This window comes from Phaenicophaeus curvirostris, chromosome 6 (genome assembly GCF_032191515.1).
Source record: "Phaenicophaeus curvirostris isolate KB17595 chromosome 6, BPBGC_Pcur_1.0, whole genome shotgun sequence".
In the NCBI taxonomy this organism is placed as follows: domain Eukaryota; kingdom Metazoa; phylum Chordata; class Aves; order Cuculiformes; family Cuculidae; genus Phaenicophaeus; species Phaenicophaeus curvirostris.
The window spans coordinates 56419274-56446132 of NC_091397.1; the positions used below are offsets into that span (position 1 = coordinate 56419274).

Here is a 26859-nt window from a genome sequence, read left to right on the forward strand (position 1 = left end):
ACTTCTATAAAGTATCTTTAATGACTTTGTTCATGCCATTTTAAAAACAGTCATTTTCAAGAAGAAAATCAATACATTTCTTGTATTGACTCTGCTTTCCCATTCCCATTCCCTAATGGTTTGGCATCCACAGTATGTACAGTCTGATGCCTAGGAAGATATATTGACAATTAATCTTAAGTTTCCAACTTGCTAATTATAGTGCACAATTGTTGTGGACTTCCCCCACCAACCCCCTACCTCAGCATAATAGAAAAAAAAGTCTTTCTGTGTAAGCTCCTCCAAATGCCAAAAGATGCCATTAGCAAAGGGTTTCTCTAATCTAGGTATATGGCCTGTCATAACTTTAAAAACTGATATGCAGTCATGCAAACGATGGAAGAAAGTCACTGGAAGAGGACAGCTATCATCATCTAGTGAGCTGTATAACCGATCCACATTCACCATGGGAATCTTTATTGTACTGCTGTCCTTCGTCTTTCCTGAGGAAGATCTTCATCGCACCCTAGTAAGATTTTTTGCCAGTTGGTATAAATGAGAAAAATTTCTGTTTCCTTTTCCTATGACCCAAGCTGCATTTACTCACCTTCACTGAATAAGGTCTCTCTGCAACTGAGCTCATTGTCATTTAACCGGAGATCTTATCTTCATCAAATGCTTCGAGTTCTTCTAAATTATGGGATTGGTTCTATTTTTGACAAGGCCACACACAGTGTCCTTTTAAAGGAAGATGCCATGTGATCTCCGCTACGTAAATGGATTCTCAAAACACATCCCCCTCTCTTAAAACAGACAAGAAAATGGGCATGACAAAATCCGTGTTATACAATATGCTGTATATACAAATTGCAAGATTGCATCTCAGTTTTTCCTATTACTCAGTTTAACAAGACTCAGTAATCGTAAGCAAAGCACCAATAGCCATCTTTCCCCAAGTCCTTGAAGAATGTCTCGGTATCTCCTACAGGTCTTCAGGTTTCTAAAGTTTCTTCATTTGCCCCACAAGTATCTACAACACAGATTAAACAACTGGTCACTGGGAAAGCACGGACTTTGGAGTTGGCAATCCACTTGTCCGTTTCAGTATTATATTCAAGAATGTGCCCTAATCGACCGACACCCTGAAAACCAGCCAGGACATAGACTATAGATCCCACAGCAGCACACTTCACTGTTACACCTTTCCACGGCATTGGAGACACCATCTTCCATTCATTCATCTTGATATCGTAATATTCTACATTATCAAGGCCACCTACAAAGCAATGAAATGGAGAACTCTTATTACAACGTACCGTACGGACTGAATTACAGCATCAAATGATTCATTTAACTTAGTCTTTGTTTTCGAGGTTTAGATTAAAGAAGGTCAATCCTAGAGTAAAAAAGAACTTTGAAAAAACGCTACATGATTCTAAACTAGCTGTTTATTCTTTTATGAATACGGAAACAAAGAAAAGCAAAAAGGAGACTGAAAGCGAGATGTGTTTCAAGTACACTCTTTCTAGAGATTCTAACATATTGCTCCATGAACAGAAGAACCAAGAATGCCAAATTTCTTGTGGATTTGTGGCAAGTTACTGAAACTCAGGGTTCCAACTTAAACTTCCCTACACTGAGAGCATTTTATTCTGGAGGGGTCACCAGAACTGTTACCTATATTGGTCATTTACTCATTGAGGATGTCTCTCTTCATTATGATATTAAAAAATCATTGAAGAGTAAATTCAATAACATTTTGCAAAGTGGCAGCTCCGGCTATAACTGGTTGATAAAGTGTTTGTGGAAAAAATGCACCTACTGATATCTTTGCATTAGGACTCGATCATGCTGGAATAGTAGTAGATAAATACAATATATGCTCTAAAATAGCATTAATATGAAATCAAATCTTCTAAATACCATAAATAGCAATTAATAAATCTCACTGCTGAGAATTTCCCGTTTTGAAAAGCATTTCAGAAGCCCTGTGTAATTGAAATTTGATTCTCCTGGGAAATAAAACTATTATTCTTCTAGTTTTAAAGAGAAGGAGATAAATGAGCTGCCTGTGGCAGTAAGTCATATTTCAAAACTAGAGCAGTCAAAAAAGTTGTCATTCTCTCACCACTTTAAAATACTTGACTAGCCTCTAAGTTTTACACTGAAGGTCCCAAAATAGTGGCTGTAACTTTTTCTGTCCCTCTTAAAAGAATGCTAAAAACTCTCAAAAGACAAAATGAAGAACTAAAAATCCCTCTGATGTTCTCAGATGGCTGGTTTAGCCATATTAGCTACTGCAGAGCTGGACTACGGGCACATATTTGAATTTGACAGTACTGTCATTAGTAAGAGTTTGAAAAATAAGACACGAGGAAGTAGTGAGGTGCAGGAAGGAAGGCAACAAGGCTGTGACAGCAAGAGGACATATTTTATGATATTGCTCAACGTTTTTCAGCTGAACGAAGTAGAATGAAATCTTTGCAAAAGAAAAAAAAGCCCCCCTATGAAACCATAGGTGACCCAATAGAGAATTGGTAGACTTCAAGTACCTAAGCCATTTTGTCCACCCACAGCAAATATTTTGTCCTTTACAAACACCAGCCCATGATTCTTCCTGGCTTCTATCATCGGACACAACTCAGTCCACCTGGGGAAAAAGAAAACCCAACAAAACAGGAAAATTAACTATTTAGTTACTAGAAAATAAGTATAAAATATGTAAATAAAATCTAGTATTTAAGATAATGAAATAAAGCAAGCTGCTTAGAAAAACTGTCTTTAAAGTAAAATGAATAAACTGATTTACTACTGCTTAACTCGGGAAAATTCTTTACCACGAGTCTTCCTATTCATCTATAATTTAGTTATTTACAGAGCAAGCAAAGCCACTAGTGACCCAAAATAATCAGAACTGATACAATACATACGTTTCGGTGGCTGGATCATAAACTTCACAGGAATTCAGGACTCTTCCAGAAACATTGTTTCCCAGGCTTCCTCCACATACATAAATGAGACCATTAGCTTCCACCATTCCGTGGCTGCATCGCTGAGTCAGCATGCTGGGCTTGGTGTGCCAGCTTTCGGTTCTTGTGTCGTAGCATTCAAATAAATACAACGCAGAATTTCCTTAAAAAAAAATAGAAACCCACCAAAGTGGCGTTAATTTTTACGGCTGGCTTTCAAGAGAAGAGTCTAACAGTAATTATCAAATTGATGCTTTATTCTTTAGTTGAAAAGGGAAAGCCGCTTTCCCACCTCCAAAAGCAAAATTAACCAACTTGAAACTTGGGACTATTCAGAAAGTACATACTAGTAATTCTTTTGACTCTCTTGTTCCAAAATATGTAAGTAAGTTTATAAAATTGCTGTTTGTTCAAAGAAAAAAAAAAGGATTTATTTTTTATTTTAGAGGAGAGAATAAACACTGGACAGAGATGCATATAAATTACTGATCATATCATCATCATCTCTTGCTGCTCTCACTACTTGGAAATATATTGAACTTCTAGATGTAATGATGAAACCAACTTTATAAACTTAATTCAGATTCACGAGCTTCCCCTAAGCAATATGACTTTTTCCAATTCCCATAAGACTTGTTGCCTATGGAATTAGATAGCTTAGTTATGTCACTCCTGAATTATTAGCAACCACAAGACAGCTAACTCCTCACCATTTTACTTTCTTCCTGGGGGCTGGCATATACTTATTTTCTAGAAATGCAAGGTTGGTCTACTCCTCCCTCAAGGGCCAATAAAACCATTACTGAAATCAAAGGCAATTTTCCTAATGAAAATAGATAGGAGCCCAAAGATCTGTGTTCAAGTCAGTGGCTTAACTAGCTGAACTACAGCCAAAGCAGAGAAGGCTGGATACAACCGTCTCAGAAAAGAACCAGGATTCTTCTCCCCTTTGTTTCAACAGAAGTATTCACCTACAACAATTAAACTTGCCTTCTCTCGTGCATCTTTCTACTTGCTTTTCTACTTCTAAAAATAAAGTGCGTCACGCTAGCAGCACTCACTGCCAACTGGGGATTTGAACCCTCAAACAGTGCTACATCTCCAGACCCAACATACAGGAGCAGACTTCTATAAGCTCTCAGTTTTATTCCTACCATGTAACTCTTGATATGAAGAACTGTATAGAGTGGGACATATTTCATTCAACTAAATATGCATCCGTATTGCTTTGAAGCTGTGGAAATTCTCATCCATAGGAAATACTGCAGAATTGTCTTTAAGGTCTTTTTTTAAAAAAAGGAAATCTTCCATTTTCAGTACGCTGACAGTATGTTAAATATTTTTATTTAACTATAGTGGAAGAATTTAGTATGTTCAAACTCTGCTAGCTATCGCAAATAAAACAGTACTCCCATCAATTAAAAAAAGATGAAACTAGCCCTGTTTTCTGTAATGGACTAACACAGTAGTTATTTTACCGAACTCTTCAATCAGTGCAAAAAGCATGCAATTTTTAGATTCCTCTGCAGCTAAACACACTGCAGCATTTTCTCCAACTACTGGTTTCACATAATTGCTTGCTCAAAATTAGAAAATACTAGGCAGACTTTTCCAAACAAGCAGTGTTCACCTGATTCTAAGGAAAAAAGTACAGGCAAAATCAACCCCATTAATAATTTTTAGCTTTTACTATTCTGTCTTGAATAATATTTATGGAAAGCAAAGTGAAACTGCGCAGTAATGTGAGGGTAGATTTCAAAGACTCCTAAATTAAAATTTCTGTTGCAGTTGTATTAACAACTTATTAGAAATTAAACTATACAAAGTTTGTACCATACTCCCTCATGGACCGACGTGGGAAACTACAAAGATTGATGAGGTTTTGTAGTGTTCCAAGTTTCTCAATGCAGCTTTCGTTATACCTACTTCAAGTAGTAGGAAAGTTGCTATTTCACATTTACCACACTGGGTGGCAGCTAGAAACTGTCTAATCTGCCAGTACATCAACCTTCTTGAAATACTTTAGAAGCTGGATAACATTGCCTAAACGTTACAACATCCCATTAAATGACTTGTCATAATCAGTGCTTAATATCGATTTTTCTTTCCCTCTGCAGCAAAGCAGAACTCAATGATATCTATTAACAATTTTCTCCCCTGGCTCTAGGGCTTGGTTTTGATTTTTTAGTTTGTTTTCTTTTTCTTTCTTTCCTTACCCCACCCCCCCTAATTTTTACCCCAGACGACACCTTTTAAAGCTTTATGGTTTTCTGGATATAGCATACCTACATTCCAAATTTTGGTTTGTTGATGATGTATCACATTTAGACAAAATAAAGTTTAAAGTGTTGGTATAACAGCATAGCATAAGCCACACACTATGTTTATTTGGGGAGGAAAAAAAAACCTCCAACAATGGTTTTATTTTCACTATGATGAATAACAACACCTGAAGAAAGTCCTATTTTTCTGTTTACTGAAGCAAACTAACAGAAGATGACTTCTGTCATTTGATGGAAATTTGGACAAATTCCTCTACAGGGCCGGGTGTGATTTCACCAAAAAGCAGTAGCTTCAAAAGCTTTTTTCACTCTTTTTCCCCCCACTGAAAAAGAACAAATTCATCAGGCCCAACCTATGCTGTATACAAGGAGTCAAAATGGTAGCTATTCTGGCCACCCATTGCAGAAAACTTTAAACTACTCTTTATTTATGAAGTGGATTTATACAAGTAAGCTAAGAACAGAGTGAGACTTCCCAAATACATTTGCTTGTCCCTAATTAACTTTTAAGAGATGCAGTGTACTTCACTTGTTTACACTAGCTACAGCATAATAATCTCTATCAGTGAAACCATTTAAGAAAAACAACAAAAACAGGTTGCTGGCTTGTGGAGAGGATAAAATCCTAAATACGTGGAAATAAACTCATTAGGCTAACATGGCAACGTGCAGTTTCTTTTCAACAGTCATGCAAATAAACCAGAAAAACTTCCATGTATCTATCTTTGTGTTTTGTTTTTATTTTTATTTTTTGGTTTGTTTTAAAGATTTTTAGTGTCTTACCCACTTCTGAACCACCAGATGTATAAATTTTGCCCTCAGCAGCACAGGCTGCAAGGCTATCTCGAGGTGTTGGAGGTCCTAGCTTGGAATACCAGCTATCCTTCACCACATTGTAGCAGTCCATTCGCTTTATAGGGAAGAGCTGGGAACCACCCAAAATATAAACTACGTTGTCCCAGAAGACACAAGCTGCATCCCTGCGCTTTTCAAAGGGACATCGGATGTCTGTCCAGCTGTAATCCTGCATTACAAAGAACAAGTAATGTCTAATAAATTATAACACTTACCTGCACAGCCAGTGCTTTTCAAACAGAGCTTTTCATAGAGATTTAGATACGGTCAGTTTTAAAGTTCCTTTTGAAAACAAACATGAACACTGTTTATTGAAGAATACTCCTCAGGCGTACTCTTGAAAAATTCTCTTAGACACAGATATAGTTAGCTGCAATGAACCATGACATTATGAATTTCTATTTCCTTATTCCCTCTGTGCACCCAGCACAGCTTCTCTGAAAAACAGCTGTTTCTTTTTTTCCCCAATAGAACTGACCTCTTGTTGCTATCATCTCAGAAACAATACATGTGATCGATAAAGCAGGACCGCAGTTTCTTTTATAGGAATAGAAAAAGACATCTTACATATAGCAACAGATTCTTTCTAAAAAAAATAAAATACAGAATGTACCAAACAAAGGCGGTGGAAAAAAAAATATCCAAATTGACAAGCAACTCATTAAAAAGCTCTGATACATACTTTATTACCATGACAACTAGAAGCTTATTTACAGAATTTACAAAACACAAATGATCTATAACTATCCACAGCTGACAGCATGAGAAAGAATAAAGATCCATCACAAATACTGGCAGTCATGTTGCCTAGAAACTGATTTTGTGCAGACTGGCAAAACCAGCGAGTATCAGATAACCGACAATAACGCTTCCCAAAGCCTTAAGAACACCAAACTCAGCAACCGATGGCAGACCAGGAGAACATACAGTACAAGAAAGGCTTCTTGAGTAACAGCATCTCATATATTTCATGAGCATAGTTTGACCTATACTGAACAGGAAAGTATGGGCCCTTAACTGTTATCTGTTCCACCTCAGGATGGTCTAGCTCAACCTGCTGAATGACCTTCACGGTAATGGTTCACACAAGACGTTACATCATTACATTTTCTTAGAAAGAACATACTTCAAACACCTTGGTCAATGAGGAAAAACAGCGACTCCTACATGGGGGTTCAAAGAAAGAAAGGCAGAGCATGTTATAGTCCAAAACATCTTACAATCTTTTCTTGTAGCATCCCCCATATCAAGAAGAGCTGGCAGGTGCATGTGGCCCTTTATGTCGAGAAACAGGTCCTCGGGCATCCTAGAAAGGAAAGCCATACTACAGCATGGCAAAATAAATAGCTGCATAAATCTTAAGAAAATGTCTTAGTGCATTGTGCAAGATCAACATATTTTCTAGCTCAAAGTTCTGGTACTTTTATGAAAAGTCCTGTTGTTTTCCTTTAGTGTTACAAAGGGCGGTGAACTGACCCACTTTCACGGCTTCAGCTACCATTTCATCCACATCTTTACCAAACAAAAAGCCATAACCTGAGCATATTCAGTAGTATCCTCCTCTTTCAGCAGAAGGCAATTTAGGTCATTCTCTTGTAATGCTCCTCAGTACTTGTCTGCACCATAAAATTGACTTCAATTTATGTGTTTTACACATTTAAGAATTATCCAGAAGAGTTGCTTTATGCCACAGCTAAGATCCACACAGCCCTGGGCAGTGGCAGGCCTCATTTCTGGGGGGCTGTTCAGGGAAAGACAGACTGAGATAGGTATGTGGTGCCACCTTCCCTGCTGATCTTCATTTTCAACAAACTGTAACACAGAATACTAGAGGCAGAAGCTGCATCTTTGATTTTAATGTTTTTCTTTAAAGGCTTTTCCCTCTTTCATTAATTTGATCACTTACTAAAACTGATGTGAACTCCTAGGAGCCACAGGACCCTGTGACAGGAATGGCATGTGTAATTATGGGTAATGTGAAAAAGTAACTCCTTTTGTTTAAGATTTTCCCCTCATTTTCAGTTGATACCTCCTCTTCCAAGTTTGTCAGGGAAAACAGCAGACATGCCTAATCAGGACAACCTCCCCACTAATAGCTTAGTGACTACAGGTCTGATTCCTCATAAAAGGTATGCTGGTTCCATTAATCATCAAGAAGTAGCGATGTCTGGCATCTGTTACTTTTTACTTGCCATTGCCGGATTTCACACTGTTAAAAAGTGAAAACTTCCAGGCATTTCAGGTCACTAGAGACAGCAATGTCTAAAGAATAAGCACATTTCTGCCTCAAAATGCCATAAAGTCGCGTACAAATTTTTATCAAGAACTCCTAAAACTAAGTATTTTATTCCCCCCCATTTACTAGAGGGAGGAGAGGTTTTTTAAAAAAATATCTGTGGAAAATTCAACAAGAAAATGCTTCTCATCACCATTAATAGGACAACTAGAATTTCTTGTAGTATTGTGAAAACAAATATCTACTCAATAGTGCCAGATTGTTCCACAATCTTTACGCTTATCTGCATCTGTCCTGTTGCATCACTGTGCTCCTGATGAAGTACATGCATCAATAAAAATCAGTTACAGTGCAACATAGACAACAAATATAGACTTAAAGTAACACTAACAGTCTCAACAAATAGCACAGTATCCCATCCATTCTTATTTAAAGAATCCATGTTGACAACAAGGAAATAAAGATCAACATTAGAGACTGATTTTGCATGCAAAACAATAAAAAACTAATTTTTTTGCACTAGTTTTATGGTGTTAGAATTATTTAAATTTATATCACAACTGAGAAAATATTTTCAGGAGAAACATAACCTTTGTTTTCAACTGTTTCTTTAGCCAACATAGAAGAGTTTAATTAAATTACTGAATTTAATTAAAATCAAAAGTGAAGGTCTAGGTCACAATTCAATCAGTTCAACAGATAAACAAAACTTCAATTCTTTCCCAAGGTCCTAACCTTGCAAGAGTACATACACGACCTTAATCCTCTACTCTATGACATTCCCATCATCTTTTCATGAGGCTAATTAGAGTGAGGTAAACATGACAGTCTTTGCAGCACTGGAGCCTTGTATCCCACACTTATTTTGCATGTACACAATACTAAACCAACAGGGCTTTTGGATTCTTGGTTTGTCACATTTAAGAAGCTACTGTCACAGTTAAAGATCAAACTCAGATACTCCAGCAAAACATCCAGACCTTTAAACAGCTTAGAGTTGGAAATGAAGTAAGCAAAAGCTATTCAACAAGACACGACAAGCTAGCTAAGAATAACCAAGAAAGCATATAAACACTAGGAAAACATTCAAGGAAGACATGCTTGTTAGAATCAGGATCTCCTATTACCCACTTTTTTTTCCTTCTTCACTAACCTCCTCCCTCCATTAACCCACATGCAAGGTCATAAGGCTTGATCAAGAGGCAGTTCTGCAAGGTTTTGGCCAAACTCAATTCTTCTTTGTTGTTATACCTGGACAAAGTCTATTAAAAAAAATAAGCTATTTCATCCAATGCTTTATGTGGGATTACATTGATATGACCTTTTGTCCACAAAACAGATTTCTTTGTAACATTATAGTTTAGGTCTGACTGACAATCACCTAACTGCATATGTAACTTTCCTTTCAGTTGCGAGTCTTTGCCTGTTGTTCCCACTCAGCATGCATCAAAGTAATTATTTTTCAAACACTATTAAGTTTTCAGAAAATACATGGTGACAATTGGTGGGGTATATTAGCTTATGAAGAGTGATGAAGGAACAACCCCAATCTTTTCAGTTCTGACCACCATTGACATTAGGCACTTAAAGAGTTCAACCTATCAGTTAGGTAGGTAAAGAGAACATATATGCTATGCTGATAATGCCACTGCCAATTAATGACTGAGACAATAAGACTTAAAGCTGCTTTCCATCCTGCATAAAATCAGCTTTGTTCCAGCATCGGTAACTGGAGATTAAATGAAAAACTTTTGGGGCCGCAGCAATCAAGTAACTGTCAGAAAACAACGAAACCCTACTGAAAGGTCTCTCAAACTAAGTCAAAGCCGGTAGGTTTTCCCCAGACTTGGTGTTCAAAGAAGGTAGCTTCAATTTTATCTCATATAAGGGATGACGAGTTCAAAACACATCCGAAGGGCTCATTCATTCTGAATTAGATTTGACAGGGCTCACATTGACTATAAAGTTCCCACGGGTAACACACAAAACTTCAAAATTACCACAAACATTTAATATGCCAAGTTAGAACTAAAGGAAGTTCTGCAACAACTCATTACGTGCGTGTGATCTCAAAACCTAGAGCCCTGATGTTTACATAACCACTCTTTCTATGTATTACTGCATGTACTTGCTTGGTAAAACGAGAATATAGATAAACCTGCATGCAGCTGATGTTTCTACAACATATAGTCTGCACAGCTGAAATATACACCATTCCTGCAGTTTAATTTTATTCAGGAAACATGGAAACACATTTCATACAAAGCCTGCTTGTTTGCTCTGAATTGGCCATCTCTAAATTTTTGTTGTAGAAACTCACTTCTTTCTATTTACAGAGTACTTGGCTCCCAGTTCTTCTCCTTATGTACTTTGACTAACTAAAAAAATTATGAACCATTGGGATTTAGAAGTGGTTACGTATTTGTAATAAATGCACTGAAAAAAAACATCTTGCACTTTAAAACCGGGTTCTACGCTAACATACAAGCCCATAAAAAAGCCTGCTTTGAGTTATTCTCTGAACACATACGTGCATGCACATGTATACCGATTACCACGTATTCCCAACCGGCTGCTTGATTTTTCAGCGACCTTTTGTTTAGTTCCAGCTGTGGGACACACGTACCGATCAATTCCCAACTCAGATGGATTTATCAGAGCTCCATATCTAATATTGCCAATAAACAAACACGTGATAATTCTATTGAAAATGAAGTATACACCTAGGTACACAGATTTGAAAATAACTAATTACCCATACTCTTCCAACTGTATATCCAAGAGGCAGGGAACATATCCTTCCTAATAACGTTTTGTAGGTCATTGTCTTAGTTAACGTCATCAGCAAATAAAACATGTTAGATTACAGACAGTGAATTTTAATGCATTCTGAGGTGATGATTACCTTTGGGTTAAAATATCTGCAGGACTGGGGCTGTGAGCCTCCAAACAAAGCAATGCGATAATCGTGTTTTTTTCTTCTTGGCCGTGTACCTTCCACTAACTCTTCTCTATCTTCTGGGGAAAGTAGATGGTATCGCATCCCACCTGGAAGGAAGACAATTGCTGCAGATCCAGTGTGGCTCATATATGGAAAGGGATGTTTCAGTGTCAGGGAAAGGGGGTGGGAGGAGAGGGGAGGGAAAAGTGGAAAACCAAGTTTTCACATTTTACCTTCACAGCTTTGATTTAAAAGGGAAGAAAGGAGAGCAGCACATGAGGATGGGAACATACATCCAGATTTACACCCTATTTCAAAATGCCTGCTCCACGTGAAAGCAGGATATGGGTATGGATTCACATTATAAACCAATTTACTGATCTGCTCATTTAGCCAATATTAGCAAGCACTACATTTGTTGCATTGAAACAGGCAAAAGGAAGGAAACTCAAAGAAAAGGAATAGCAGAACTGGGAGCCTAAAGAGGACAAGACTAACATTAAAAGAAGGGACTTGAATGCAATGAGGAGTCAACCACGCCCACCTCCTCAACCCCGATTTCTGATTAATAAAACTCACTTTTGTTCTTAGCTCGACAATGAAAAATATTAATTACAATTGGTATAAGAAAATAAGCATCCTCCTAGGAAACATTCCAAAAACTGCAGAAATATTAGTGACATTACAAGCCACTAAAACCATATAAACAAAAATCCTTATTTCTTAAACAATGCACCCAACTCCATGTCACACGAAGTACAACAGACGCTGATACTCAGCAAATACTTACCAACATACGGGTTAATTTGAATCTTGGTCATTGACTGAAGGAGAACAGTGGCATATCATTTTTTAGATCTAAACTAAAATGAAGCCAACTAGTTAACCGCTACTGAAATTAAAAAAATCTTTCCAGAATATTTATCAACATCTAAGCTTTTCCGTCTTACACATAATTTTGCAAATGGTGCCTAAAAACCAAAAGGGAAGCATCTCATCTGCACCTTGAGACTGCAACTGTCCTTAGGCTCAATGGACAGGATATATTAGAGGCAAAAATATCGCAACATATGCTTAACATTCTCGTTTCCTTAGGAAAGCTTTATAATATTCAAAATTTTGACAAAGTATTTTTTATTAATTCAGATGTAAATATGAACAATACTGAAGTTACCAGCCTGTCCCACAGGCAAACTAACACTTCCAATTACCCTAACAACTCATTGACAAAATCTCTATTCTATTACTCGTCATGGAGTTCATGCCATCTGCTAGGAGAAAATAAATGAAAGTCATAGTCTGTTACATAAGTTAGGCTTTATTTACATTATAATCTGCTAACCCAACTTCAGCTAAACAACAGCATCCTAGAGGGGACAAAGTCAAATGAATTTGATGTGAAAGTGTTGTCAGAGCACTTTAAAGCAAACCATTTTCAAAAATTCCACAGTACTTTTTTTAATTATACAGAATATTTAAAGATATTCTCTAGAAGTCAACTTACTGATCACCATTTTAAGGCATTCTGGGTTATCCTGAATAAGTGGTTCAGCCTGAACTGTTTTACTTAAGAAGTTCTTTGATATAAGAGGAAATCGGACTTTAGCAAGAATATCAACCATGAACGGCTGGCGATTTGACTCATCATACTTCAGCCATCTGACTGCTGCATCATAAACCTTGAACAAGAAAGAAAGGAAAGGGTAAGGTACATCACCACACAGTAAGACAAATAACTAAACTTTAACGTTCCAAATTCTGCTTGTGGAGGTTAAGTTACACTAACATTTTAGCGTGGGGGGATCCATTGCCATCTTCCAAAACAACCCAACAAAACAACCAACCAAACCCCAAGAAAGACAATGCTTAGATATTAAGTAAAACAAATGCTCAACCACAGAATAAAACCACTCTGCATAATTAAAGAAACCCAAACACTACTTCTGCTATTTAACATTTTTCTTCTCAAAATAGGTAGCATGAAACCACAATCCACATTTATGTGGGTAACCACTGTACTAAGTTAAGTCTAATCTGCTTCCAGTTCCTTGCCATAACCCAGGTAACACTTCACAGGAAATGTTTATATAGCTTCTGCTTGACATAGAAACTATTTTGTCAACTCAGGAAACTGTTACCAATTCATAGTGTTTGGGATCCAATCATATTGCTATTGTAGTGAAAGGGGACCATTTAAATTAAATGTTTTAGCTGCAGACTACTGTAAATTTACCAGAGAGCCTTCTCTCTATCTCCTCTTCATGGGAAAGGCAAATGGGCTTTCTTAGTGGACAGGGAGGACAGAACAGGGAAGTTAAGCAAGGAATCTGCTCTGTTTATGATCGTCCTCTCAGTGGGGAAGGAATTGGAACAAAAATCTCGTATTACCTATGCACTAAGACACTTCCACGCTGCTCAGACACAGCAAGTTTACCTACTGTACTGCCATTCCAGAGTCAGTACTAACTTCACGACAAGTGATAGCACAGTCAATACCTACTCCTGCAGCTGAAACAGATCAGCCGTGAAGGACTGACATATAATGTGGGAAGACATTTAATGGAAGAATTATTATTCAGAAGGACTGCTGAACCACCTCAGCTATAATCCTGCCAGTGACCAGGAAGCAAAGCAGAGTAAAGAAATAAAAAGTATTTCAGGCTCAACTCCATCAGCTAAGGAAATTCAACAAGATTGTACCAGTCCTTCATAAACAGAAACATTACTCACACAAGGCCACTAAATAAAGTACTTTCCTCTTTTTGCTAAATGCAAATATGCTTCACACCAATACAGAAGTCAACGTTTCAGCAGTACTCCGGAGAAATACAATTCCTATAGCATCCCTAGCAAAATTCTGCAGTTTCATACTGCAATACTGCCACTTTCCTACAGGAAGCTTAATGACGTCATGCTGCCTACACAAAATTTCTACCGCTGCCGCCAAGTTAAAGCACACCATCCTCCCTTACCAACCAAACTTCAAGAAAGTAAATTCCCCAAGTGTCATTTTGGCTGCAAGCCAAACACCACTTCCAGCTTCAAGAATATTACCCTGTGACCTGAACGTTTCCCAGTATGTGGCAAGAATGCTGAACAGCGACATAACTCATACTTGAATATGACAGTTGATTTTATCAGTCATTCTTAGCAATTCTCATTTTCATTGAAGCTTTCTATGGCAATGGATACATTGAAGAAAACACATTAATTCTGTGAAAGCTAAACTTCAGTTTCAGGAAAACATTCATTTCTATCTAAGAGGATACACTTGGCTATGAGATCCCTCTGTTGCACTTCAAAGATATGAGTCAACTCATAACTCATTATGACACAACCAAACTTAATCTACCTAGTTCAAGCATCAGAACAGCATGTGCAGAAAGGCAAGATCTGTTTGTTTCCGACTGATTTTACTGAGCAGCTACAACCAGTCCCCAGCAGCTACAACCATCCTGCAATCACCTCTTCGGGCTGCAGTGCAGACACCTATAACTCTTCCCATTTTCTTGCAGCAGGAAGAACAAGCTGGCAAATAAGCATGTGTCATAAGCTACGCTATAAGCCGATTCAAGATTTCCAAATAGGACCAGCTGTGAAAGTAATTTCTACCACAGATCATGACTTTTCATTGAGTGAAACAACAAATTCCTTTCAGCCACTTAAACTCTGTGTTCACACTAAATAAGGGCCTTCCATGAATTCATCACTGTCAAATATATTTAGCTTTCAATGTTTTGTTCATTTTGCTTCCAAGCCCCCCAGCTACCCAAGCTTAACTTGTGTGGGCATAGATTTCCATCAGAAGCAGCTCCTCTCCAAAACGGGCTGAGACCATCCTCGGGTAGAGACATGCAGCTAGTAAGGCAGAGTTTGCTTACTGTTTTGGAGTAGCTAACTTTTACCAACAGCACATGAACTTAAATCTAGGAGCAACCGCTTTAATACATTAAACTCGCATACTATAGAATCAGAAGCCCTGTAGCTACCTCAATAAAGGAAACTCTTGCTTCCCTGTTTTACGACTTCTTTCTTCCCAGTTTGCCAAAACAATACATAATAACCACACTTGAGATGTGGATATTCATTAGTATTTGGTTTTGATCAAGCTAGGATGCACTTTTTCTTCTAAAATTTAGCAAGCGCTATGTGCATCAGATACTGTAGGAACATCAGAAGTGAGATGCTTTAAACCAGTCCTTGATTAAAAAAGAAGATAGTGAAGTTCAATGTTCTCAGCTGGTCTGAAACAGTGATCTCACCTGGTCTTCTGCCCTCACTGTCAATGTATCTTGGTTCAAGAGATGTGTCACACGCTTAACATCAAGCTGGAGAAACTCATCTGTCTTGTAAACTTCAGTGAAATGCTGATGAATAAAGTCATCTGCAGTGGCTTTTAGTTCTGGACAGTCTAGGCATTCTGCTAACACACTTATACCTATGAAGGAAAAATTAAGAAAGGAACCCTTCCAAACTTGAACTGCAATTACCTTTAATGTTTTAAAAAAGAATAAAATTACTATCATTTTAGTGATACTTGGAACCTCATTTTAATATTTATTACCATGCTTTGTCTTTAGAACACATGCTGTCATAACTTACCTGCAACTCAAGGCAAGCTAAGCCCAAGCTGCTGAACCCTTTCCCTACTGAACTAACTGGACAGTCAGACCTGCAGCACTTGCTGTATCAATTATCTCACCAGCACCGTTTCTCACTGTTTCTTTTCCCATATGAAGCAGCTAATGGTACCTTGACCATGTCTGAGCCATATCAAAATAATAAAGTCTAACCAGAGCAGCTTGAGAAACTGGATCCAGGTTTTACGATCTCCTCTGATCTGCTCATGCAGTAGCAGTCACCAACCAAGCTGTTTCCTTCAAGAGTCACAGTGTACTGAGACTTTCCTATACAGGTAGCACAATCAGCAGCAGACCAACACACAGGAAAAAAAAAAGTCAACTTGATGCTGCTGCAAGGGCAAAAGGCTGGCATAAAGGTACAAACAGTGACTGCTACTGACAAGCATCATTTCCAACCTTCCTAATAGAAAGTAGGCAAGCACAGAGCTTTTCAGCAACAGCTTTTGCTCATCATGCTAGTCTTCCTCCTTCTGCAGAGGAGATGGCAAGTAGGGTATAATAACTCAGCAACCCCTGTGCTGCAACTGGCCTGAGCTGCTCCAAGTAGTAAAATGCAAACTAGAAAGACAAAATCCAAGTGTATGACCTCTTGACAAAATTACAAGAGATTCAAATTAAGCCACGGTTTCTTTCAAATACAATTCTTTTAAGATGAACTATGAGCTTGTCTGTGAGTCTACATAGAACACACTGCAACTTGTAAATGAGACCTTGAGGAAATCTTCATCTCTCTTTTTTTGCCATAAATTAGCAAATTATACAAGCATTAGAGACCATAATTAATTTTCTAGTTAGGAAAAATGAGAGGAGGGAATATGCCTCAAAGCAAGCTTAAGTGGCACTTCCCTTAGAAGGTAATGTCTTTCTTTCAGCAGTTGTTTAAGAGCTATTGCTGGACGTTTCTATGGATATTATAGACATCTATAATATGACTGAGATGTTACATGGAGAATAACATGATGAAGGTTAATACTAAGAAACCCTAAAAACAAGCTTATATTTAATCTCTGATTAAACAAAGAGCACCAAATCTTAAGCATGGAAAAGCATTTAGTCCTACCTGTCTACCTTTTCTCTAACACCATGTTCACATTAGGGCTACAGAACATACTGAACAAACCTGCCCAAATATGACATTCATGGCTTTCATTCAAAATGAAGAGCAATTAGAAAACAAATGTAACCTAAACTTGTCCTGTTCATACATGCTGCCAAGCTGGCATGAGACCTAGCACAGTCAGTGGATGCTGATACCGGCAAAGATAACTGCCAGATCATTTTGTCTATGGCAAGGGACAACAGTTTGGATTCAGAGTAAAATTATTTTGACGTGCTGGGTTTTAGCCAAACATTACTGTCTTTTAGACAATACTATCTGTTTTTCAGGAACAACAAAGTTCAAAAATAACACAGTAAATTTAAGTCTGCATTTCTCTTACCAAGGCAATTGGAAGCATCAACTTGTTCTTTTAAAAAGTCCACACACATTTTTTTCACAGGTTCTATTTGATACTGGTTTGCTGCATCTAGTAAAGACTGGACATTGTTGCTGTTAACAGAGATTCTGCAAAACAAAAGGTGTAAAATTAACATCACTAGAATCACCTACTGTGTTGTAGTAAAAAAATAAAGCAACTTTACTTATTCACATAAATGGCAAAATTATTTCCCTGCTGTTCGCCAAGCATCTTCCACACAGTCTGACAACACAGCCTCTCTCCACGACCTTTTCAAACTGCTTTCCTTTGATCTGTTTTACTGAGGAAGGGCAAGAGTAAACAGTCCTGGATTCTAAAGAACAAGCCTTTAACAGAGGCCCTCTGCAGTACGATACTATTGATTTGGCTTGTGCAATGAGCCACTTGCACAGAACGGAAAATGAACAGAACCCTCTTTCCTGACTGTTTCCTACTCCCAAAGAGGCATCAGCAAAATCTCTCCACGCTCATTGCCAAGACTGCTCTGGCTGATTTGCCCGGAGTGGCACAGGCTGAACAACCAGTTTGGCAATTCTTCAATCGAAGGTACAGAGCCCACAGACAAGGGCTTGGGAGACTGGGGTGCTGACACTGACTATCTCACCACTGATGGAGTATATAATATTCCTCTCAAAGCAAGCAGAAAGCCTTCCTAAGAAGAGTGAATCCCATTAGTATGAAGATGAAAGGCCTACCATCCATTGTTCATAAACGCTGATTAACAATCCTAGTCATCTGCACAAGCTCTGTTCAAAAACACCAGAACACACACACACATATGCACAACTTGCAATAGGAAGGATATAGTGTTCACAGAACAGTCATCTACCCTGCCTGTCCTGAGATGAAGGTATAACTCCTGGAAATGGTTCTGTGTCATAGTTACCATGGTCATGAAGAGAAGCCTTGTTGGTATCAATAAGGGCCTGAATTTCAGAACAACAGTGAATAACATTTGACTTCACCACTGAAGTCAAAAGCTTGAAGTGCTTTCAATTGCTTTCTGGAGATAACTACTCTGAAGGGCTTCCCACTGATAAAATAAAAAGGAAATGGGAAGAAGGATACAAGGTCTCATCACATTGGGCTTTAAACAAAGAAAAGAATTGCAATGGTAACAAAACTGATGAAAATATTAAAATAATGATTTTATGATTATCATTTACAATTCTTCCTAGAAAGAGTGTCAGCTTTAAGTAACAAAATTACCTTGCAGTATAAGCAAACTCCACAAGCTGTTCAATAATGTCAGGTTCTGCATCTTTTAGCTCCACTTCAAAGGATTTAGATTCAAGCATATTTGCTGCAAACAGATTAAAAGATAAACTATATCAGTAAGCCATTCTAGTGATCGTATGTTTTGCAAACTGGAAAAAATAAAGTGAAGATACAAAATGGGAACCTGCTAAAGACCTGCACACAGTTGATTGCTGTTTTCTCAGGATTACTAATCCAAGTCCGGAAAGAAAGGAAACAGTGAGACAAACAAGATAACTCAAGCATGTGTACACACCAATTATGTAAATTATGATAAACTGTATTAAGTAGAAAAGGCTGTAGATGCTGTTGACTGGACTGCAGACTGCCAAGTTAACGTTGCTAAAGCCAGGAAGCACACGCTGCAGCGTCAAAAGCGATTTCCACATTTAAGTTGGTAACAACAGAGACAGCTCCAAGGTCCCCACACCCAGGCACTGCACTGTAAGTTTGCCCACAGCTGGTTACAAGCTGACCACTGGGAGGCATGGTCACTGTACTTCTACTCGACATTCATGTGTGTTTTATAGCACAGTAATTCTACAATCCATCGGTGAGGCATACGAAAGTAAGATAGATACTGCATAACTGAATTTGTAAAAATATCAAATGCAAGAATACTTCCACTTCTGAAAGTCCATTCTATATGTGGACATGACTAACGATGGGAAGCAATGGGGCAGACAAATTCTGTCATGGAAGCAAAACCTCTCAATGTTAAGGTTAAGGGAGGAAGACCATTAAGTCCATTAACACAGTGTATGGGCCCCAACTAATAAGACAGCTTAGGTATGAAGTAACACTTGATCAAAAGGAGAATTAAAAGGAAATTGAGGGGAAGAGAGATGAATGGAAGAAGGACGCAAAACGAGGAAACCTTCACTTATACTTACCTGTGATTAATAACTTTCACAAAATAAGCAGTTTGCCAGCACCAAGTCTAACAGGATACCATCACAAAAGTTTTACTACAAATAAATTTTGAAAAGACTTACTAGTAAACATCAAGTTAAAAAAATGACTGGCCGAAGCAAGCACAACACGATGAGCTGGGATTTTTCTTTCTTGAACCATAAGAATGACATCACATAGGGTTTTCTAAATCAGGGAAGAAACAGACAAACAAAAACCGCAGAGATCAGCATTTTCCAAAATCTTTCAATGATATGTTTTTAAAACCAGCTTATGGAAATTCATGGCTTGCCTTAATCTACAGAACTCAAAAATTATGTAATAAAAAGATTTTGCTAAAAGTCAAAGTTAAGTTCAGTTTACACATGAACTTGTACTTGAAGGATGGTCACAAGTAACATAGGAACTCTGAATAAAGTTTTTCCTGTGGCATTTACATGAGCTTTTGGTAACAGGCTCTGCAGCACCTGGCATGGGCTGCATTTATATTACACCCCATTCATAGAATCATGGAATAGTTTGGGTTAGAAGAGACCTTAAAGATCATTGAGTCCCAATCCCCCTGCCATGGGCAGGGGCACCTCCCACTAGCTCAGGCTGCCCAAGGCCCCATCCAGCCTGGCCTTGAACACCCCCAGGGATGGGGCAGCCACAGCTTCCCTGGGCAACCTGGGCCAGCACCTCACCACCCTCACCATGAAGAAATTTTTCCTTATGTCCAGTCTAAATTTGCCCCTCCCCAGATAATACCCATTGACCCCAGTCCTCTCACTACAAGCCTTTGTAAACAGTCCCTCCCCAGCTTTCTTGTAGCCCCTTTCAGGTACTGGAAGGTCACTATAAGATCTCCTTGGAGCTTTCTCTTCTCCAGGCTGAACAACAACTCTCCCAACCTGTCCTCGTATGGAATGTGCTCCAGCCCTTTGATTATCTTTGTAGCCCTCCTCTGGACCCGTTCCAACAGTTCCACATCCTTCTTATGTTGAGGATTCCAGAACTGGACAAAATACTCCAGATAAGGTCTCACAAGACAGGAATAAAGGGGTAGAATCCCTCCTCTTGACCTGCTGGCCACGCTGCTTTTGATGCAGCCCAGGATATGACTGGCTTTATGGACTGCGAGTGTTGCCATCTCATATCAAGCTTCTCATCAACCAGCACCCCAAGTCCTCTGCAGGGCAGCTCTCAGTCACGTCATCCCCCATCCTGTACTGGAATTGGGGATTGTGCTGACCCAGCTGCGGGACCTTGCACTTGGCCTTGTAGAACCTCGTGAGGTTCTCACAGGTCCATTTCTCCAGGCTGTCCAGGTCCCTCTGGATGACATCCTGTCCTTCCGGTATAGCAACTGCACCACTCAGCTTGGTGTCATCTACAAACTTGCTGAGGGTGCACTGAGTCTCATTGTCTCTATCATCCTTCAGTGTCTCCCTACTCACCTGCTGATTCTCAAAAAAAACCTCATAGGAACCTCATATCTGGACTGCCATCATATTCCCAAACTGGAGCAAAAGCAATAAGCAAGCTCAAAGCATTCAACTGAACATTTTAAAGAAATACATCCCCAAAATACCATTTCTAGGGAAGGCTTTGACACCTTCTGAGCAACTGACTACTTTCAGAACAAAAAAAATAATTATTTCTCATTTATTTGTTATTTGTATGTAAGCAGCTAGTTTCTCCCCTAGATATGTGAACCGTCATGCACTAGAAGGAGAAACCAAAGTGACAGTACTTACAGAAGTTGTCAGGAGACATGAGGGGAAAGTAAGAGAATGGGGTAAAAACACATAAGATGAATAGTTTCTCAAATGGCATCCTTCCTAAGAACGTATTGACTAAAATAAATGCACACCATATTACAGTTAATTATATCATCCTCTTTATTAAGAAAGAAAAACTGAGCAGCACTGCTTTCTAAAAACAGAAATAATTTTTGACTACTAACTTTAGTTTACGGCACTACCTTCAGAAACACCTCCCCACACCCACCCCAATACTAATGCCAAAAAAAAAGAGCATTTCTGCTGTGGAAAGTATATACTTGCTTGGAACAGCGTGAGAATGTTTTCCACATACAGACAATATTATTCAGGGCACACTTCACAAGGCTGATAATCTGTATATACAGACCCTTTAAAATAAACCTGTTTTTTAGTTTTGTGAAGGAAAGGACACTTAGAAGCACACACTGGAAAAAATACAAATAACACATTTAAAAAATGTTTTAATTAGAGGCCAGATGAGAGTTTGTGTGACATGCAGCTTCCTTTGTATGACTGTAGCTTCAAACCATTTAGGATTGAAACAACATAAAAAGAGACAACTCGAGAAAAGTTCCACGGAATCCTTACCAGTTGAAATTCCTAGCGTGCCTGGTTCATAGCAAGACAAGATACCATAAAATCCTGTGGGCAAGCTTTGCCAAGACTTGCAACTGTTGCTTGAACTCCACTCTGCATTTCTAAGATACGTTTAGTGCTTCAGCTCAGCTTTTCAAGCACCTTGACATACTAAGGCCTCTCTGGGTGTGGGAGGAAACAGACCCTTATTTTAATTTCTTCCCCCCTAGGATGTTTCTGGGCATGACTGTTCCACTTCAGCTAATGCTCTCCTGAGGATTTCTGTACTTCTTTCCAGAAGAATCCACCAGCGTCACTGAGTTGCCTCAATGAAGCAACAGATGACTGGCATTTCATCAACCAAAGGACGCACCCAAGCACGGGCTTGCATTACAGCACTTCATCTTCCAACTAACAGGTTTAGCAACACCTTGGGACTCTGTCCTGGTTCATTCGTAATTACTTCACTCTTGGCTGACCTCCATTCAGCAGCAAAGTTGCAACAAAGGATTTACACACAGGCTGTCAAACAGCTCTGTAAAGTCTACAAAGTCGCGGGCCATCTCACGTTGGAGATAATCAAGAAGCCCTCTGTGCACTAAACACACTTGCCCTCGACATCTTACCAGCACGAAGTGCAGGTATGTCCATAGACCAAACTCCCTTATTCACAGAGGCTTCCTGTAGATCCCAGCTCACGCAAAACGCAGCCTCTTTAAAGCTAGTTGTACTTTCCAATTGGCCCATTTTCCAACAGCATTAAACTAATGAATTTAAATAGCTGGTGCTCCACATTCATGTAGCAATTTCCATCACAGGATATTTTAAACTCCTATCACATTTGTGTTTTATAACCACAGCACAGCCCTAGATTTATTAAAACACAAGAAGAAAGAGCTGCCTATAAATCTTCCTTAACTTCAGCACAACTCATCAGCCGAACTAACACTTCTTCCTCTGGCTCCTGCCGACTTCCTAATTTTATCCTATATAATCACACCTCCCCCGTCCCCTCCAGTAATAGTTAACCTCCTCTAACAAACAACTGAAAGAAGCATGAGTGTCACCAATTATGCAAGAATTTCTGGAGCAGTTAGCACTGCTTGCTATATGCAAAAGCACCATCTGAAGTCTGATTAGAAGTTTCCAGGAAACCCTGATAGCAAGCAAAATTCAGAGCTGCACCTCTCCGGGCATAACGCATTTTGAAATTCGAATCAGAAGTACACCGAGAGATTTTACAGCACTTAATCTTGATGCTATTTCTCCCTATTCAGGGTGACGTGAAACAAGATGAGAACTAGCACTATACTATACTGAAAGATGAGGTACTTGCATAGAACAACGTGGTGCCACATAACTGGAGTAGCGACACAGCAAAGCACTGTGATTTCTCTGTGCTAGAGCCTGTACACACACCTAAGAGAGGGCAGTATTCCTTCTATCTGCTTACAAAGCATAACAGCACCTGGCATCCCCTTGTGAACAACGACAGAGGTGTGAGCTGGACAGTGACAAATCGAGTTATGAACTCTGCAATACCTTGGAATATGTTTATCCAATCAGAGCAAAGCCTGTCTTGAAAAAGTAGATCATATGCTTTAAGTCTTAACTCTTCCACCTGAAGTTGTTGAAACCAATTCCTTTTTTCACACATAGGAGCATAGTTGCATGGAATGGTTTATGCAGGCAACACAACTGACTGTGTATTAACATGAAAAGAACATGACTGAAGTGCTGGAGCAAAGCTGAATCTACATTCGGAGAATAGTTGCTAGGCCAGGACCCAGACTGCTGATGGACTAAAAGCTGGACTGAGCTTTTGGCAAGACTAGCACTAGGAGACGAGCAGCTAAACTCTAGAAGATGCAACACATGACAGCGAGAAGTACAAAGCCCCCAGGTGTTACTGAACAGCTGTCTTCAGAGTCAGCTTTAACTGTGTCTCCGCGTCATTGCTTTTAAATGAACCACAGTACCACAATCAAGCCAGCTCCTCCTCTCTGAGGGAAGATTTCTTCATGTGCAAGGAGATAAACAGAGCATCCTTCTGCTCTCATACCAGAGGTCTGACCTTTTTAAGGGGAAAGCCAATAACAATAATAAAAAAATCACCATGTCTTTTGGCTTGGTCAGTTCCATTGAAATCCACTTGTACAATTACAGCTTTGGTTACCAGTCTTGTTCTATTGCTAAACAAGAAAGCCACCTTTAATAATCATTATGCAGTTGACCTGGGGATCTGATTTGCCAGAAAGGTCAGAATTTGTGGAGATGAGGCTACCAGCCCCCTACACTGCCACTGCCTTCCTAACCAGGCAGCCAGATGCACTTGGAATGCAGCACAAGGCAAAATGCTACCTGTGAAACCGAACCACGGCCACAGCCACCCCTGTGCTCCTGCTGCAGCTTCACTACCTTGACATTGCTCACAGGGGTACGCTGCCAGGAAAGAATTCCTGGTTAAAATATAGCACCAACATGTTTTCAAACAGAAGCCCGAGGTGGGTAAAAAGGGCTACGCGAATGACTGGATAATGGCTTTAAATAATGGCTTTCAATTGGAGGGGGGAAGATTTATATTAGACATTAGGAAGAAACTCTTCACAATGAGGGTGGTGAGACACTGGAACGGGTTGCCCAGGGAAGCTGTGGATGGAAGCCTTCAAGGCCAGGTTGAATGGAGCCTGGCACAGGACAACCACAGGCAGGGTGGTAGTAGTGGTAGTTTATCACCAATTCAAGAGGAGAACTGGTTTGCAAAGCAATTTTTGTTAAATAATATGATTAAGGCCTCGGCTGGGCAATCTTTCTAGGACTGGGGGCAATAGGTACAAACTAGAGAAGGACAGATTTAGACTGGACATAAGAAAGAATTTCTTCAGTATGAGAGCGGTAAGGTTACAGGTTGCCCAGGGAAGATGTGGATGCACCATCCCTGGAGCATCACGCCTGGTGTGGTGGGAGGTGTCCCTGCCCTTGGCAGGGGGATTGGAACTGGATGATCTTTAAGGTCCGTTCCAACCCAAACTGCCCTATGATTCCATGCCCCGCAGCCCCAACACCTGCACAGGTGACACAGAGACACACACACACAGAGACACACACACACAGAGACACACACACACAGAGACACACACACACAGAGACACACACACACAGAGACACACACACACAGAGACACACACACACAGAGACACACACACACAGAGACACACACACACAGAGACACACACACACAGAGACACACACACACAGAGACACACACACACAGAGACACACACACAGAGACACACACACAGAGACACACACACACAGAGACACACACACACAGAGACACACACACACAGAGACACACACACACAGAGACACACACACACAGAGACACACACACACAGAGACACACACACACAGAGACACACACAGAGACACACACAGAGACACACACAGAGACACACACAGAGAGACACACACACAGAGAGACACACACACAGAGAGACACACACACAGAGAGACACACACACAGACACACACACACAGACACACACACAGACACACACACACAGACACACACACACAGACACACACACACAGACACACACACACAGACACACACACACAGACACACACACACAGACACACACACACAGACACACACAGAGAGACACACACACAGAGAGACACACACACAGAGAGACACACACACAGAGAGACACACACACAGAGAGACACACACAGAGAGACACACACAGAGAGACACACACACACACAGACACACACACACACAGACACACACACACACAGACACACACACACACACACACAGAGACACACACACACACAGACACACACAGAGACACACACAGAGACACACACAGAGACACACACAGAGAGACACACAGAGAGACACACACACAGAGACACACACACAGAGACACACACACAGAGACACACACACAGAGAGACACACACACAGAGAGACACACAGACACACACACACAGACACACACACACAGAGACACACACACAGAGACACACACACAGAGACACACACACAGAGACACACACACACAGAGACACACACACACAGAGACACACAGAGACACACACACAGAGACACACACACAGAGAGATACACACACACAGAGACACACACACAGAGACACACACACAGAGACACACACACAGAGACACACACACAGAGACACACACACAGAGACACACACACACAGAGACACACACACACAGAGACACACACACACAGAGACACACACACACAGAGACACACACACACAGAGACACACACACACAGAGAGATACACACACACAGAGACACACACACAGAGACACACACACAGAGACACACAGAGAGACACACAGAGAGACACACACACACAGAGACACACACACACAGAGACACACACACACAGAGACACACACACACAGAGACACACACACAGAGACACACACACAGAGACACACACACAGAGACACACACACAGAGACACACACACAGAGAGATACACACACAGAGAGATACACACACACAGAGACACACACACAGAGAGATACACACACAGAGAGATACACACACAGAGAGATACACACACAGAGAGATACACACACAGAGAGATACACACACAGAGAGATACACACACAGAGAGATACACAGAGAGAGAGAGAGAGAGAGAGAGAGAGAGAGAGAGAGAGAGGGAGAGAGAGAGAGGGAGAGAGACACACACACAGAGATACAGGCAGGCAGACAGACAGCCATAGGCACAGGCAGACCCCCCCCACGCGAGCGGCCGCCGCACCTGCTTGCGCATGGCATTCATCACCCCCATGAAGCTCGCCAGCAGCCTCGCCTCCTCGCGGGCGGCGAGCTTCTTCTCCGTCTTCTTCTTGCTGCTCTTCTCCGGGGTGGCCGCCATGCTGCTGCCGCTCCCGCCCGCGGCCCCGAGCAGG

General features: G+C 40.1%; 1 protein-coding gene across 1 annotated transcript; it reads right to left on the minus strand.

Annotated features, from left to right (window-relative positions):
- On the minus strand, positions 1-26859 carry KLHL7 (kelch like family member 7). The gene is made up of 11 exons (XM_069860289.1): positions 26709-26859; positions 19636-19738; positions 18593-18686; positions 17345-17469; positions 15525-15700; positions 12767-12941; positions 11227-11369; positions 6014-6254; positions 2910-3111; positions 2532-2629; positions 1-1255 (listed from the first exon to the last, which is right to left on the minus strand). Exons 1-11 carry the CDS (start codon positions 26823-26825, stop codon positions 972-974), a joined length of 1758 nt encoding a protein of 585 aa, XP_069716390.1. The 5' UTR covers positions 26826-26859; the 3' UTR covers positions 1-971.

Bases quoted from the DNA above. Each gene is read 5' to 3' on its own strand.
- KLHL7 (XM_069860289.1), bottom strand. From the start codon at position 26,825: ATGGCGGCCACCCCGGAGAAGAGCAGCAAGAAGAAGACGGAGAAGAAG. The intron at 18,687-19,635 runs GTAAGTCTTTTC...ATCTGTTTGCAG, and splicing joins TTTTAACTTGATGTTTACTA to CAAATATGCTTGAATCTAAA. The intron at 2,630-2,909 runs GTATGTATTGTA...CTTTTTCCCCAG, and splicing joins TATGATCCAGCCACCGAAAC to GTGGACTGAGTTGTGTCCGA.